The sequence below is a fragment of the Microtus ochrogaster genome, chromosome 2 (assembly GCF_000317375.1).
Source record: "Microtus ochrogaster isolate Prairie Vole_2 chromosome 2, MicOch1.0, whole genome shotgun sequence".
In the NCBI taxonomy this organism is placed as follows: domain Eukaryota; kingdom Metazoa; phylum Chordata; class Mammalia; order Rodentia; family Cricetidae; genus Microtus; species Microtus ochrogaster.
In genome coordinates, this window is record NC_022010.1 from 7,218,754 (window position 1) to 7,231,092 (window position 12,339).

The 12,339-nt window shown below is 42.9% G+C and overlaps 1 protein-coding gene across 2 annotated transcripts in view; it reads left to right on the forward strand.

Moving 5' to 3' along the window:
* The window catches only part of Taok3 (TAO kinase 3), a 191,254-nt gene that overhangs the window by 94,913 nt on the left and 84,002 nt on the right, over positions 1–12,339 (forward strand). The window contains exons 3-5 of one of the 2 annotated variants that reach the window (XM_026784036.1): positions 2,861–3,075; positions 10,621–10,692; positions 11,969–12,070. In XM_026784036.1, coding sequence (XP_026639837.1) covers positions 2,956–3,075; positions 10,621–10,692; positions 11,969–12,070 — 294 coding nt within the window. In that variant the 5' untranslated portion in view covers positions 2,861–2,955. Of the gene's footprint in view, positions 1–2,860; positions 3,076–10,620; positions 10,693–11,968; positions 12,071–12,339 lie in introns of those variants that run through there. The other variant, XM_026784039.1, reaches the window with a different exon arrangement.

Genomic DNA, 12,339 nt, shown 5'->3' on the forward strand with positions numbered 1-12,339 from the left:
GTGTCTCTCCGAGGCGTCTGCCCCCGAGAGGAGAGCTGTCGAGTCTCTGAGCTCACTTCCTCTTCCTCTCAGCGTCTGCTCCTCCCACCTATGTTCTAACCTATCAGGTCAAGCAGCTTCTTTATTTTATCAACCAATGACCTTCCTCCATCAGTAGACCAGGCTGGTCTCGAGCTCACAGAGATCCACCTGCCTCTGCCTCCCGAGTGCTGGGATTAAAGGCGTGCGCCACCATCACCCGGTCTTCTAAACTCTTATATTGAGAGATACTCCCCTTTGGTTTGTAAGAGTCAACCACTTTGTCCTTGGGGGGGGTCTGTTGATTTACTTGACCCAAGGCCATTATGAAATACGGGATGACACGGATTCCGAGGCTGACAATCTGCCTGATACAATGTTGTGAAAAACTGGTGCAGTAAGAATGGACCGGCTGATGGCTACAGATGATTGGGTTGGGGTGCTCACCTACATACACCAATGATTCAGGTAAACTGAGGCATGCAGCCATGTGCACTACCACCCAGCCTGTCACATCACAAGAGGGAATGTGTCTGCCGGCACCGCCACCTTTACTTCTTTAACAAGTGACCTTTTAAATTTTGAAACTATCATATTTTGAAGAAAATTGATTTATTGGCTAATAACTAAATGTGTGGCCTGGTTAGCCAGGGTTCAAAGATGAAACAGTCTATCCTATAACTAGTTCAAACAGAAATGAGTGGTTGTTTGTGTGTAGGAGGGGTTATTTATAATAAAACAAGAGAGGAAAAGTAACATTCCAATATTTTTTCAAAAATCAAGGAAAAGAATAGAATTGACACAGAATGAACTAGTGTTCATTTATTGGTATGAGAACACACAGACAAGTCAAATGGCGTTCTGCTACTCATGGAAGCTTCAAGTTGTTCAGAGGCCTCTCAGAGTGGGCATGGCCACGGTCTCTAGTTGATAGCAATTTCTCTCCTTGGTTAATAAAGAACTGTCAAGTCACCTGAGCTCCTTGCTGCAAGAAAACATCATTTGCCTGTCACCAGACTTTTCTGTTCCTCCAGCCACTTCCCAAATAACCACACAGACACTTCTTATTAATATAAATGCTTGGGCAATAGCTAGACTTGTCTCCAGCCAGCTCTTAGAACGTACATTGACCCATTTCTATTCATGTGTGTGCTGCGCCGAGGCTCGCTAATCCTCATCAATGAACATTACATGTTCCTCCTTCTGTACCTGGCTCTCAACTTCTCTAGCTTTGACCTTCTTTTTCCCAGCATTCTCTCTACCCCCAACACCTGCCTAGCTGTTGACCAATCAGCTTTTATTAGCAGTGAGAATAACACATTTTCCAGTATACAGAGGGATTATTCCACAGCACATGCTAGTCCAGAACATGAACCTTCCTGTCCCATCCGGAGCTGGATTCAACTGGCTCTGCCCATCATACCCTCAGTCAACTTATGACATTTTCAGCATCCTAATAGGCTGGCTGCCCTCTAGATTTGTCCCTGACCACACCCACTGAGTAGCCAGTAATCTCTCCATGTCTTTATCTTTTCTAGGAATCTTATGTAGATGATATCATATATATGTGGTCTCTTATGCTGGCTTTGTTCACTTAACATAACTCTCACAAGACCCATTCATGTATGAGCAGAGAACACTATAGTCCTTCTTGTGGTTTTTTTTTTTGAGACAGAGTCTCATGAAGCCCACGCTGCCATCAGACTCACTATATAAAACTAGGGAGAGTGACCTCACAGTTCACCTGCTTCTACTTCCCTATTACAGGCGTACTCCACCACACCTGACCCTTATTCCTTTTTATGACTGGATATTATAGTCCATTTCATTTATTCTATTATATACTACATTTTATTTATTCACCAGTTACTGGGCATTGGGTTATTTCTACTTTTTAGTGATTAGGAATAACGCCACTCTGAAACTTGTCTGAATATTTTGTAAGAATATCTTTTCCTTTCTCTTGGGTATGTACCTAACAATATTACTCTCTTCTTTTTTTAATTTTTAGTTGTGTATGTTTGTGTCTGTCCTTGAAAAAGCGAGATGGATGTAGGATCCCCTTGAGCTAGAATTACAGGTGGTTGTCAGCCCCCTGACATGGGTGCTGGGAATTGAATTCAGGTCCTCAGCAAGAACAACATGTGCTCTTAACCTCTGAGCGACCACTCCAGTTCAGTGGAGTGGTTTCCTAAGGCAAACACTAACTTCAGGTACTAGGCTTCATTGGTTGTTTGGTTGATTGGTTTCTCGTTTGTTGACAGGTTGGTTGGTTGGCTGGTTGGTTGGTTGTTTTTTTTTCCCATGAATTCTGGTTCCCAAGATGTCTGTGCTGTTCTGCATCCCTGCCTGCTGGTATAGAGAGCCCTGTCCCTGCCTTCCCCAGTTCCCAGTACTTGTCTGCTTTTATAGATGTCTTAGTCAGCACAAAATGATTTTTGTTTCTGATGATGATGTCAAGTTTTGTAACATAGTCTATGTCTTTTTTTTTTTTTAAAGAAAAGTCTATTAAAGTCCTGTGCCAATTTTTAAATTTGGGCTTCTTGTCCTTTTACTGTTGAGTTGTAAGACGAAGATACTTCAGAATTTATTAGATATTATTCTGTTTGAGGTAGGTGGGCGCATACATGTACACGGTGCAGATGACTGGCAGGAGTCAGTTCTCTCTTTCTGCCTGTGGGTTCTGGTCATGGAACTCATGTCATCAGCCTTGATAGTGAGCACCTTTACCTGCTGAGCCATCTCGTTGGCCCGGATAAGTTCTCAATGTTAATTTGTGTTTGTATTATCATCAAAAAAGTATGTGAGAAAGAACTGAAAGGCAACTCTCATTCTTCTGCAGGGACTGAAGGTTCATAAGAACAAAAAATAGCAGTCAATGAGAGAAACAAAAGGACTGGGCCATCAAAGAGCAGCGTGCTTGCCCCGCTGGCCACCATGCGGAAAGGAGTACTGAAGGACCCAGAGATTGCTGACCTCTTCTACAAAGATGACCCTGAAGAGCTTTTTATCGATTTGCATGAAATTGGACATGGGAGCTTCGGAGCTGTGTACTTTGTAAGTAATTGGCCTATGGGGTAGAGTAGGCTCAGGAAGAATAAGCCCTGCTGTCTACTGGAGAACACACTTGTGTTCCCTGTAGAGATGCACGGTCATTGCTGGAGGCAGTTCTGGAGTGCTAGGCTCTATTCCAACCATGGTAAGGCAAAGTGATAAATTTGAAGTCGATCCCTGTGTGTTTCCTCGAGATGCCAAGCTCTTTCAGCCTCTTCTCTCCATCCCTTCACCCCAAAGCTTTCAAACCCCACGTCCCAACTGTGGAGCCCTTATCAGTCTGGCAGATTTCAGCCTAAACATTACTTCCACAAGACAATTTTTACTATTCAACCCTCTACCTCTTAACAGCCTGTGTTTATGTTTAGGGATATGCTAGCACAGTGACTAGTCATGTGTGTCCCTTACCCTAAATAATATGCACCATGATAACAGTGCTATGTCCATATCATTCATTACTGTGTTCCTAGCAACTAGTATAATGTCTTCCAATGGTAGGAATTACATAAATGTAAGGAAATAGATGGGTGGGTGGATGGATGGATGGATGGATGGATGGATGGATGGATGGATGGATGGATGGATAGACAAGTGGATAGATGCATAGATGGATGGATGAGTGGATAATTGGATGGGTAGGTGAATAGATAGACAGAGAAATAGCTATTTAGAGAGATATGTAAAGACATTTATTGACGATCACAGGAAGTCACTGGTTTCTGATAAATGGTGTAAGGCTATCCCTAATCCCTAATCTTTCAGGATGTGTATTTTTTTTAAATATTTTATTTATTTATTATGAATACAATGTTCTGTCTGTATGCCTGCAAGCCAGAAGAGGGCACCAGACCTCATTACAGATGGTTGTGAGCCACCATGTGGTTGCTGGGAATTGAACTCAGGACCTTTGGAAGAGCAGGCAATGCTCTTAACCGCTGAGCCATCTCTCCAGCCCCCAGGATGTGTATTTTTTATGCGAAGGTAAGAAATGGCAGTGGTGGGAGCACAGCCCATTCACCTGGAGTCGGTCATGTGAAACAGAGTTCTTCCACTTGAAATTGTAGGAGTCTGCTTCATCAGAGCAAATAGCCTAGTAAAACAACTAGGAGCAGAGTGAACTGTAACTTCTCCTTCCCAGTCCTGTTTCTAATCACTCTTCTCGAGTGGGCCTCAGCCTCGACCCTCCGGGTACAGCTCTCCTTCAGTTGTCCTTCCCAATAAGGTTTCCCGTGTCCAGCTCATCCTCCTGCAACTCGCTTCACCGTGTGTCTCCTCAGAGCCCTCCTGCAGCTCTTGCTATCTGTGCTCCCATAGTCCCCCTTTCTTCAGCCACATCCCATACTCATCTTGGTATTGTATCACTGACTCAGCTTCCTATGGCTGAAAGGGAGGACCATTTTCTGTTTAGTCTTAATTTTTTACTATAACATTAAATACCCAAGCAAAATTCTGTTTCCTTTTTCTTTTCTAAATATTTTTATTTATTTTTCCCATTTTCTTTTTCACAAAGATTCTATTTTTAAGATATATTAAATTCTATTTATTTATGTATTTTTTTAGTGTATGAGTGCTCTTTTTGCATATGCCTCTATGCCAGAAGAGGGCATCAGATCCCATTATATATGGTTGTGAGTCACCATGTGGTTGCTGGGAATTGAACTCAGGACCTCTGGAAGAACAACAGTGCTCTTAACTGCTGAGCCATCATCTCTCCAACCCCTTTAAAGTATTTTTAATATATCATACATAAAGAAGTATACACACAAAAAAAATTGGCCTGCGCATAACTCAGAGATAGAGCATTGTCTAGCATGACCAAGGCTGAAAGCTCAAACCAACAGAAAAACATAAGCAAGCACCTCTCCTTACGAATATATATTTTAAGCAATAATTAAAAGGCAGTCTCTGGGGAATTACCAGCACAAGAAGAATACTGCTAGATCCCAGAAGCCCCTCATATGCCCTTCCTGTTCCCAGGGCAACCACTCCCTTCTCCCCTGAGCAGTGTCCACTGTCTGTATTTTATGGTACATGTCCTCTTGCTTTTCTTTATATGTAACTGTTACTTTGACACCCTAAGGCAGAGTAACTTTGTTTTACCTAGTTTTTAAGTTCTTTAAAATGGAAACATTTGGGGCCAAGGAAGATGGCTCAGTTGTTAGAGCCAGTACTGCTCTTGCAGAGGACCCATGTTTGGCTCCCAGCACCCGTGTCAGGTGGATTACAGTCGCTGTAACTTCAGATTTCATGTATCCAAAGCCCCCTCTGGCTTCCACAAGGACCTGCTTACTTACACGTGGTGCACATATGCAAGCAGGCACACATATATACTTGCAAATAAAAATAAATTGCTAAAATTTTAAAAATAAAATGGAAACATTTTGCATTCCTTCATTCTTTTCTTTTTGTTTGTTTGCTTGCTTCTGTTTTGTTTTTCCAGACAGGGTTTCTCAGTGTACAGCCCTGGCTGTCCTGGAACTCACTCTGTAGACCAGGCTGGCCCTGAACTCTCCGAGATCCACCTGCCTTGCCTCTGAGTGCTGGGATTACAGGTGTGTGCCCCCACTGCCTGGCTGCATGCCTTCATTCTAATGTGTTTGCCTTGCTCAGACACATTCACCAGTGGTCGCTCCATTCATTCCTGTTGCTCCGTGATCAGTTCGTCCTCTCTGAATCTCTCTTGCCTCAATCTCTACCTGACTCTTCTATTTTAAAAAGCAGACAGCATTTCCAAAGTCCCAGTGCCTCATAGCAAATACAGGAGACCAAGTATACAATGACACTTAGAAACAAGCCCATGTCTCAGGGTGGTGAGGCCACCCCACACAATGCCTAGTGGTTGCTTTGGGACTGACTCTGGCATTTTGATTTATCTGTCCCTTTGAAGAACACTCTCATGGGAAGGCTAACACCCCTGTGTGCAGTGGGTGCTAGGTCTGTCACGTGTTGCTAATACTTAACCAGAGAAATGATAGAGGGACTTGGAGGTTTTGATGCCTACAGGTGACCACTAGTCTATACTGTTCACATACAGTAGTGTGTTCACTGAAGACAAGTAAAAAGGATGCCAACGCTTTAATATGAAACTTATAAAAATAATAAAACAGTTTTACCCTTTTGTCTACTGTGGACATGTAGACAGAGCCTCAAAGATCGATTTCTCATTGGTCATCGTAGGTGTTGTTGTTAATTCATCGTGTGTGGCACACCTTCCTTCTGGCCAAGGAGGGATCCTTCCTCTTGTTACACCAGGGCCACTGTTCCCAAGAAGACCTTACTGTCCCTTTGGTCTCTGTCTGCTTGTACTCTCCTCAGTTGCTGAAAAAAATATATATGTATTTGTGTGTATACATGTGTGGATGTGTGTGTGTGTATATATATATATATATAGTGTGTGTGCACATGTGTATAGCTCACTGTAGCTCACTCTTCTTTGCTAAAGAGGCTTTGTAGCTTCACTTCTATTCTTAGTCTAAGCTCATGTCCTTGCTGTAGCCACCAACAAGGCCCAGCCCAGTGTGGTCCCTGTGCATCTAAGCTCTGCTTTGAGTCTTCTGTCTCTCCTATTAGATTCTAATAGGATTACCCACGATTCTGCCCCTACCATTTAGCACCTAACAAAGATGAACACATAGTAAGTGTTTGTCCTGGATCTAGGGAGATGGCTCAGTGGGCAACCTGAATTCAGTCCCCAGATCCTGTGGTCGAAGGTCAAACCAACTCATGCAAGTTACCGTCTGACTTCCACACTCACATGATGGCACCACCAATGACAAAATATATAGATAAATCTTAAAAAAATAATAAGATTTGCTGGTTGGATGAATGGATGTTGGAAACTCATAGTTATTGGTTTGGCCAATTAGTATTTTTGATAAATCATAGTTATTCTAGCTAGTCTTAAAGATCAAGAGTTTGTTCTACAGCCATACTACTCTGGGCAGACCTCATCCCTTCTGCTCTCAGAAGCAAAGCAGGGCTGAACCTGGTTAGTACTTGGGTGGGAGACCAACGTGTTATGTTGTAACTCCTGCTGACTCTTTGGGGTTAGCAACTGTATGTGGAGTGGTACCAGGAAATGAGTTAAAAGTGACTCAAGTTCTCACAGCTCTTGTGGAACCAATCGGCTGAGGGTGTGTGTTCCACTCAGAACATAAGAAGTGTTAGCCTGATGATATACTAGAGACAGACATTTTCTGTCCCACCAGCCAGCACCCAAATAACCACATGGAGACTTCTTACTAATTATAAAAGCTTGGCCAATATCTTAGGCTTGTTTCTAACTAGCTCTTATAATTTAAATTAACCCAGGTCCTCTGGAAGAGCAAGGAGTGCTTTTAACCACTGCGCCATCTCTCCAGCCCAGTAGCTTTTACCTCTGTCCCCTTTTATGTGTCTGGTTCATTCCGTGTGTGTGTGTGTGTGTGGTTACTCTTTATATCTCCACCCTTCTTCCCAGCATCCTCTCTGCCCTAAAAAGCCTGCCTAACTATTGGCCATTCAGCTTTTATTAAACCAATCCAAGTGACAAATCTTCACAATGTACAAAAAGATTATTCCACAACAGCATGCCTTTATGGTTTGGATTTACACCATTCTGTTTATTTGTGCTGCGAGCTGCAGGCAGACCTCTGTGAGTTTGATGCCAGTCTGGTTCATGTTGGTCACTCAAGCCACTGTGAGTTCTGCAGTCTCTAGTGCTTTCTTAGAGCCAGCTGGTCCTCTGCAGGTCGCCTCCATCAGTCCATCTCGGCAGAACTGCTTTTGACCTTCATCGTAAATGCAATAGAACAAAATAAAAACTTTTATACTTTTCTCAGGAGCTGGAGAAATGGCTCAGGGATTAAGAGTACTTACTGCTCTTGCAGAGGACCTGAGCTGGTTCCTAGAACCTTCATCAGGTGGCTCACAACTCTCTGTAACCCCAGCTCCAAGGGTTCCATCACCCTCTTCTAACCCCCACAGTCACTGCATTCATAATCGCAAACCCACACCCAGACAGACTTAAACACTTCTCTTAAATAAAAGTAAAATCTTAAAAATAAATAAGCGCCGGGTGGTGGTGGCGCGCGCCTTAATCCCAGCATTTGGGAGGCAGAGACAGGAGGATCTCTGTAAGTTTGAGGCCAGCCTGGTCTACAAGAGCTAGTTCTAGGACAGACTCCAAAGCCACAGAGAAACCCTGGCTTGAAAGACATAAATAAATAAATAAATAAATAAATAAATAAATAAATAAATAAATAAATAAATAAATGAATCAATGAATCAATGAATCAATAAATCAATCAATCAATAAATAAATAAAAGTGTCTTTATAAGCTAGCAGCAGTCTGGAGAATGTAAACAACAAGAAGAAGACAGAAAGTTCACAGAAAGCATGTCTGCAGCCTGTGATCTTGTCCAGAACTCCAAGATCGTTCATTCTATTGGAAATTTATAGTGTGAGTCTATGTTCCTAGAATAACCGTAATTACACAGAGTACAGTGCAGGGTACCATAAAGGAGAGATTACACAGTCTCCTCTTCTGTTGGAAAATCTTCTTTTTATTTGTTTGGTTTTTGGGTTTGTTTCTGTTTCTGTTTTGATGTTGTTGTTGCTTTCAAGACAAGGTTCCTCTGTGTAACCCTGGTTGTCCTGGAACTCACTCTGTAGACCAGACTGGCCTTGAACTCACAGAGATCTGCCTGTCCTCCTAAGTGCTGTGATTTAAGGCTGTGCCACTGCCACAGGGCCTGTTGTAAATCTTTATCAAGTGTCTTGTTCTGACTTGTAACCAATATAAAACTGTACTAAAAATTTTCCATACCTAGGCTGGAGAGATGGTTCAGTGGTTAAGTGGGTCCAAGCATGAGGACCTGAGTTCGAATCCCCGGCACCAGTGAAAAGCAGGATGTGGCCACACAACCCTCACACACCTGTGACCCCAGCGCTGTCAGTGGCAGAGGAAGGAGGATCACTGAGTCTCACTGGCCGCCAGTCCAGCTCCAGGTCCAGTGAGTGACCTGGTCTCAAGAGAATAAGGTGTAAAGCGATAGAGCAGGGCCTTCGGTCCTCCTCTGGCCGCCATATGCACATGTACACATACACAGTGAACACACATACATGTACAAAGCACCTTCACATGTCTATAGGAAATCAACATGGAAATTGTTTTCAGCTTTGAGTCCCAGAGTAAGTGCACACTGCTAGTCCAACTAGGATGGTCCTGTAGGCGTAAGGAAGCAACAGCAAACAGCATCGACTATAATTTTTTAATGAGCAATTACTTTCTTTTTAGATTTATTTATTTATTATATATACAGTGTTCTGCCTGTGTGTATGACTGTATTCCAGAAAAGGGCACCAGATCTCATTACAGATGGCTGTCAGCCACCATATTGTTGCTGGGAATTGAACTCAGGACCTTTGGAGGAACAAGCAGTGCTCTTAACTGCTGAGCCATCTCTCCAACCCATGAGAAATTACTTAATGGCTCTGTCTAATTCTATTCGACTCTCCTCTCTCCTCCCCTCCCCTCCCATTCCCTCTTGCCCTCTCCCCTGCTCCCCATCCCTGTGATAGTGGCTCCCGGGCCTCACACATGCTGGGCAAGTACTCTCCGATACCTTTATAGTGTTTTCTTTTAGTAAACGTGAAGAATTTGATTTTTTTACAGATTAAAATATGACTTCATGACCAAGCATGTACTATGTGTAATTGTTTGTTTATTTCTGGTTCTGGGCTGGAACTCAGGGTCTTACTCATGCTAAGCTATGGCTAACTCCCAGACCAAGGTTTTGTTTTTAATGAAAGTATATATATATACACACATTATAAATCAATAATTACCTTATCCATGCCTGTCTGGAGACCTTCAGAATTGGAAATGTTTAACTAGTAGGTACCTTTTATAATAGATCCTGTCACCTTAGTGAGTATATAAAATTCTTTAATGTGCATTTATTTTCCCTGCACTTTAGCGTTGGGAAAGTGTCTTGGCTACCTGCTGAATAGTACAGCAATAGACGTGTGTGTGTGTGTGTGTCTGGGGATTGTCTGGTTCTTTTTTAAAAGATTTATTTTTACTCATCTGCATGTATGTCATGTGTGTGCAGTGCCCACAGAGGCCAGAAGAGGGAGCCCAATCCCCTGGAACTGGAGTAATGGACGCTTTGAGCCTCCATGTGATGCTGGGAACCAACCCCAGGTCTCCATAAGAGCAGCCAGAGCTCTTAACTCTGGGCTCTCTCTCCATCCTGATTGTCTGGTTCTTTCTCTTCATGGTTGATCTCGTGTGTTTAGCTGGTACTCCATTGTTGGGCCTCTAAGAAGGTGAATCCCAACCTTTGTAACTTTTTTTTGACCGTGTATTTTCTTGATGTCCTGTAATAACTCTCACATGTTATTACAGCAAGCATTTGAGAAACCGTTCCCATAAAGTCAGTGGGGGTGTCCTCAAGAACCACGTTGCCGAGGTGTGGGAGCAAATGTTGCTAGGCTCTAGCCCTCTGCTTAAGGTGGCTGAATAGCTTAACTCTTTCTATTTTTCTTCCTCTATCTTGTAACAGGCAACAAATGCTCACACCAACGAGGTGGTTGCAGTTAAGAAAATGTCCTACAGTGGGAAGCAGACCCATGAGGTAAGACAGTCCCGTGCCTAAACAGATGTGTGACCTTTGGGTGAGCTCTGGCGTCCACACAGGGGAGGGCTGCTCGTCCCCGGGGTTGTCATGTGTATTTCAAAAGTCACTAGAAGGGCTGAGCCCACTGTTCTCACCACAGAGACATGGTCATTGTCTGAGATAACCAATGGGCTGGAGATATGTAGAGTACCCCATAACACATAGGATTAGTGTGTGTCCATTGAACACAGAAAAAGTTTTCCATAATGTAATACATGAAAGATATTTAAGTATTTATCACAGTGTTGTTCTTTTGTGTTCCCTTTTCAAATCAAGGACAGTTTCATAAGAGTTTTAAAGAAAACCCTTCCCAGGAAGGCAAACTGCAAACCTCAGTAGCTGCCCATGAGAGAGAGCAGGGAGACAAGGGGAAACCGTGCCATTTAAGCCGCCATGACACATGGCAGACGGGGAGGGAGGCCCCAGAGCAATGTTTCTCAACCTGTGAGTTGGCCCATTGTGGTCAAATGGCTTTTCACAGGGGTCACATATCAGATATCCTGCATATCAGATATTTACATTACAATTCAGTAATGTAATTTCGCTAACAAGAGAGAAATTACAGCTATGAAGTAGTAACAAAAACAATTTCATGGTTGGGGGTCACCCCAACATGAGGATCTGTATTAAAGGGTAGTAGGATCAGGAAGGTTGAGAACCACTGCTCTAGAGAAACAGCAAGAAAACCCAAAGAGTTAGGGAAAGATGCAGGCCAGGCAGTGGTGCCACACACCTGTAATCCAGCACTTGGGAGGCAGAGGCAGGTGGATCTCTGTGAGTTTGAGGCCAGGACAACCAGGACTGTTACACAGAGAAGCTCTGTCTCAAAAAGAAAAGAAAACACCCAGAAAGATGGAAAGGGAGTTAGGCTTTTCTAGGTTACTCAGTAAGTGGGCTGCCTTTGGATGCACAGGAAACCACTGGCCATATGTGGTCTCTTGTGGGGGCCTCTAGCAAAACTTCCTGATATTGGATCTAAGCAACAGCCCTCCAGCATAGAACATGGATGTGAGTAGTACTTTAATTTCAATACATTTGATGAGAGATTTGGACCTTACGTTGTATTAAAACAATATGGCACAAGGTAACTAGCTGGTTCATTTATTAAACATTTACCTTATAGCTATCTAACACAGAAGAAGAAAACTATAAAATGTATTTATATATGTATATACACACTTGATAGATGCTGTTTTCAGCCTGATTAATAAAACAGTTTTTCTGATTTCCATAGAAATGGCAAGATATTCTTAAGGAAGTTAAGTTTTTACAGAAGTTGCAGCATCCGAACACCATTGAGTACAAAGGTTGCTATTTAAAGGAGCACACTGCTTGGGTAAGTCAGAGCATCTCAGCTCTCTTTTTTCTATTAATTTTTAAAATTATTTATTTGAACTATAAAATTTTAAGTCCTGTTTCTGTCCCTTTAGACTTTTGTAATTGATAATAACACTTGTCACTGCTGGCCAGTTTGTCATATGGTGTGTGTTCTTCTTAAAAAATAATAAAAGGGGGGGTAGGGGGTGTTCTTCTTGAACACGGGGCACAGGACAGACACGCACGGCGGAACAAACACAGACACGACACGGCGGCTCCCACGTGGGT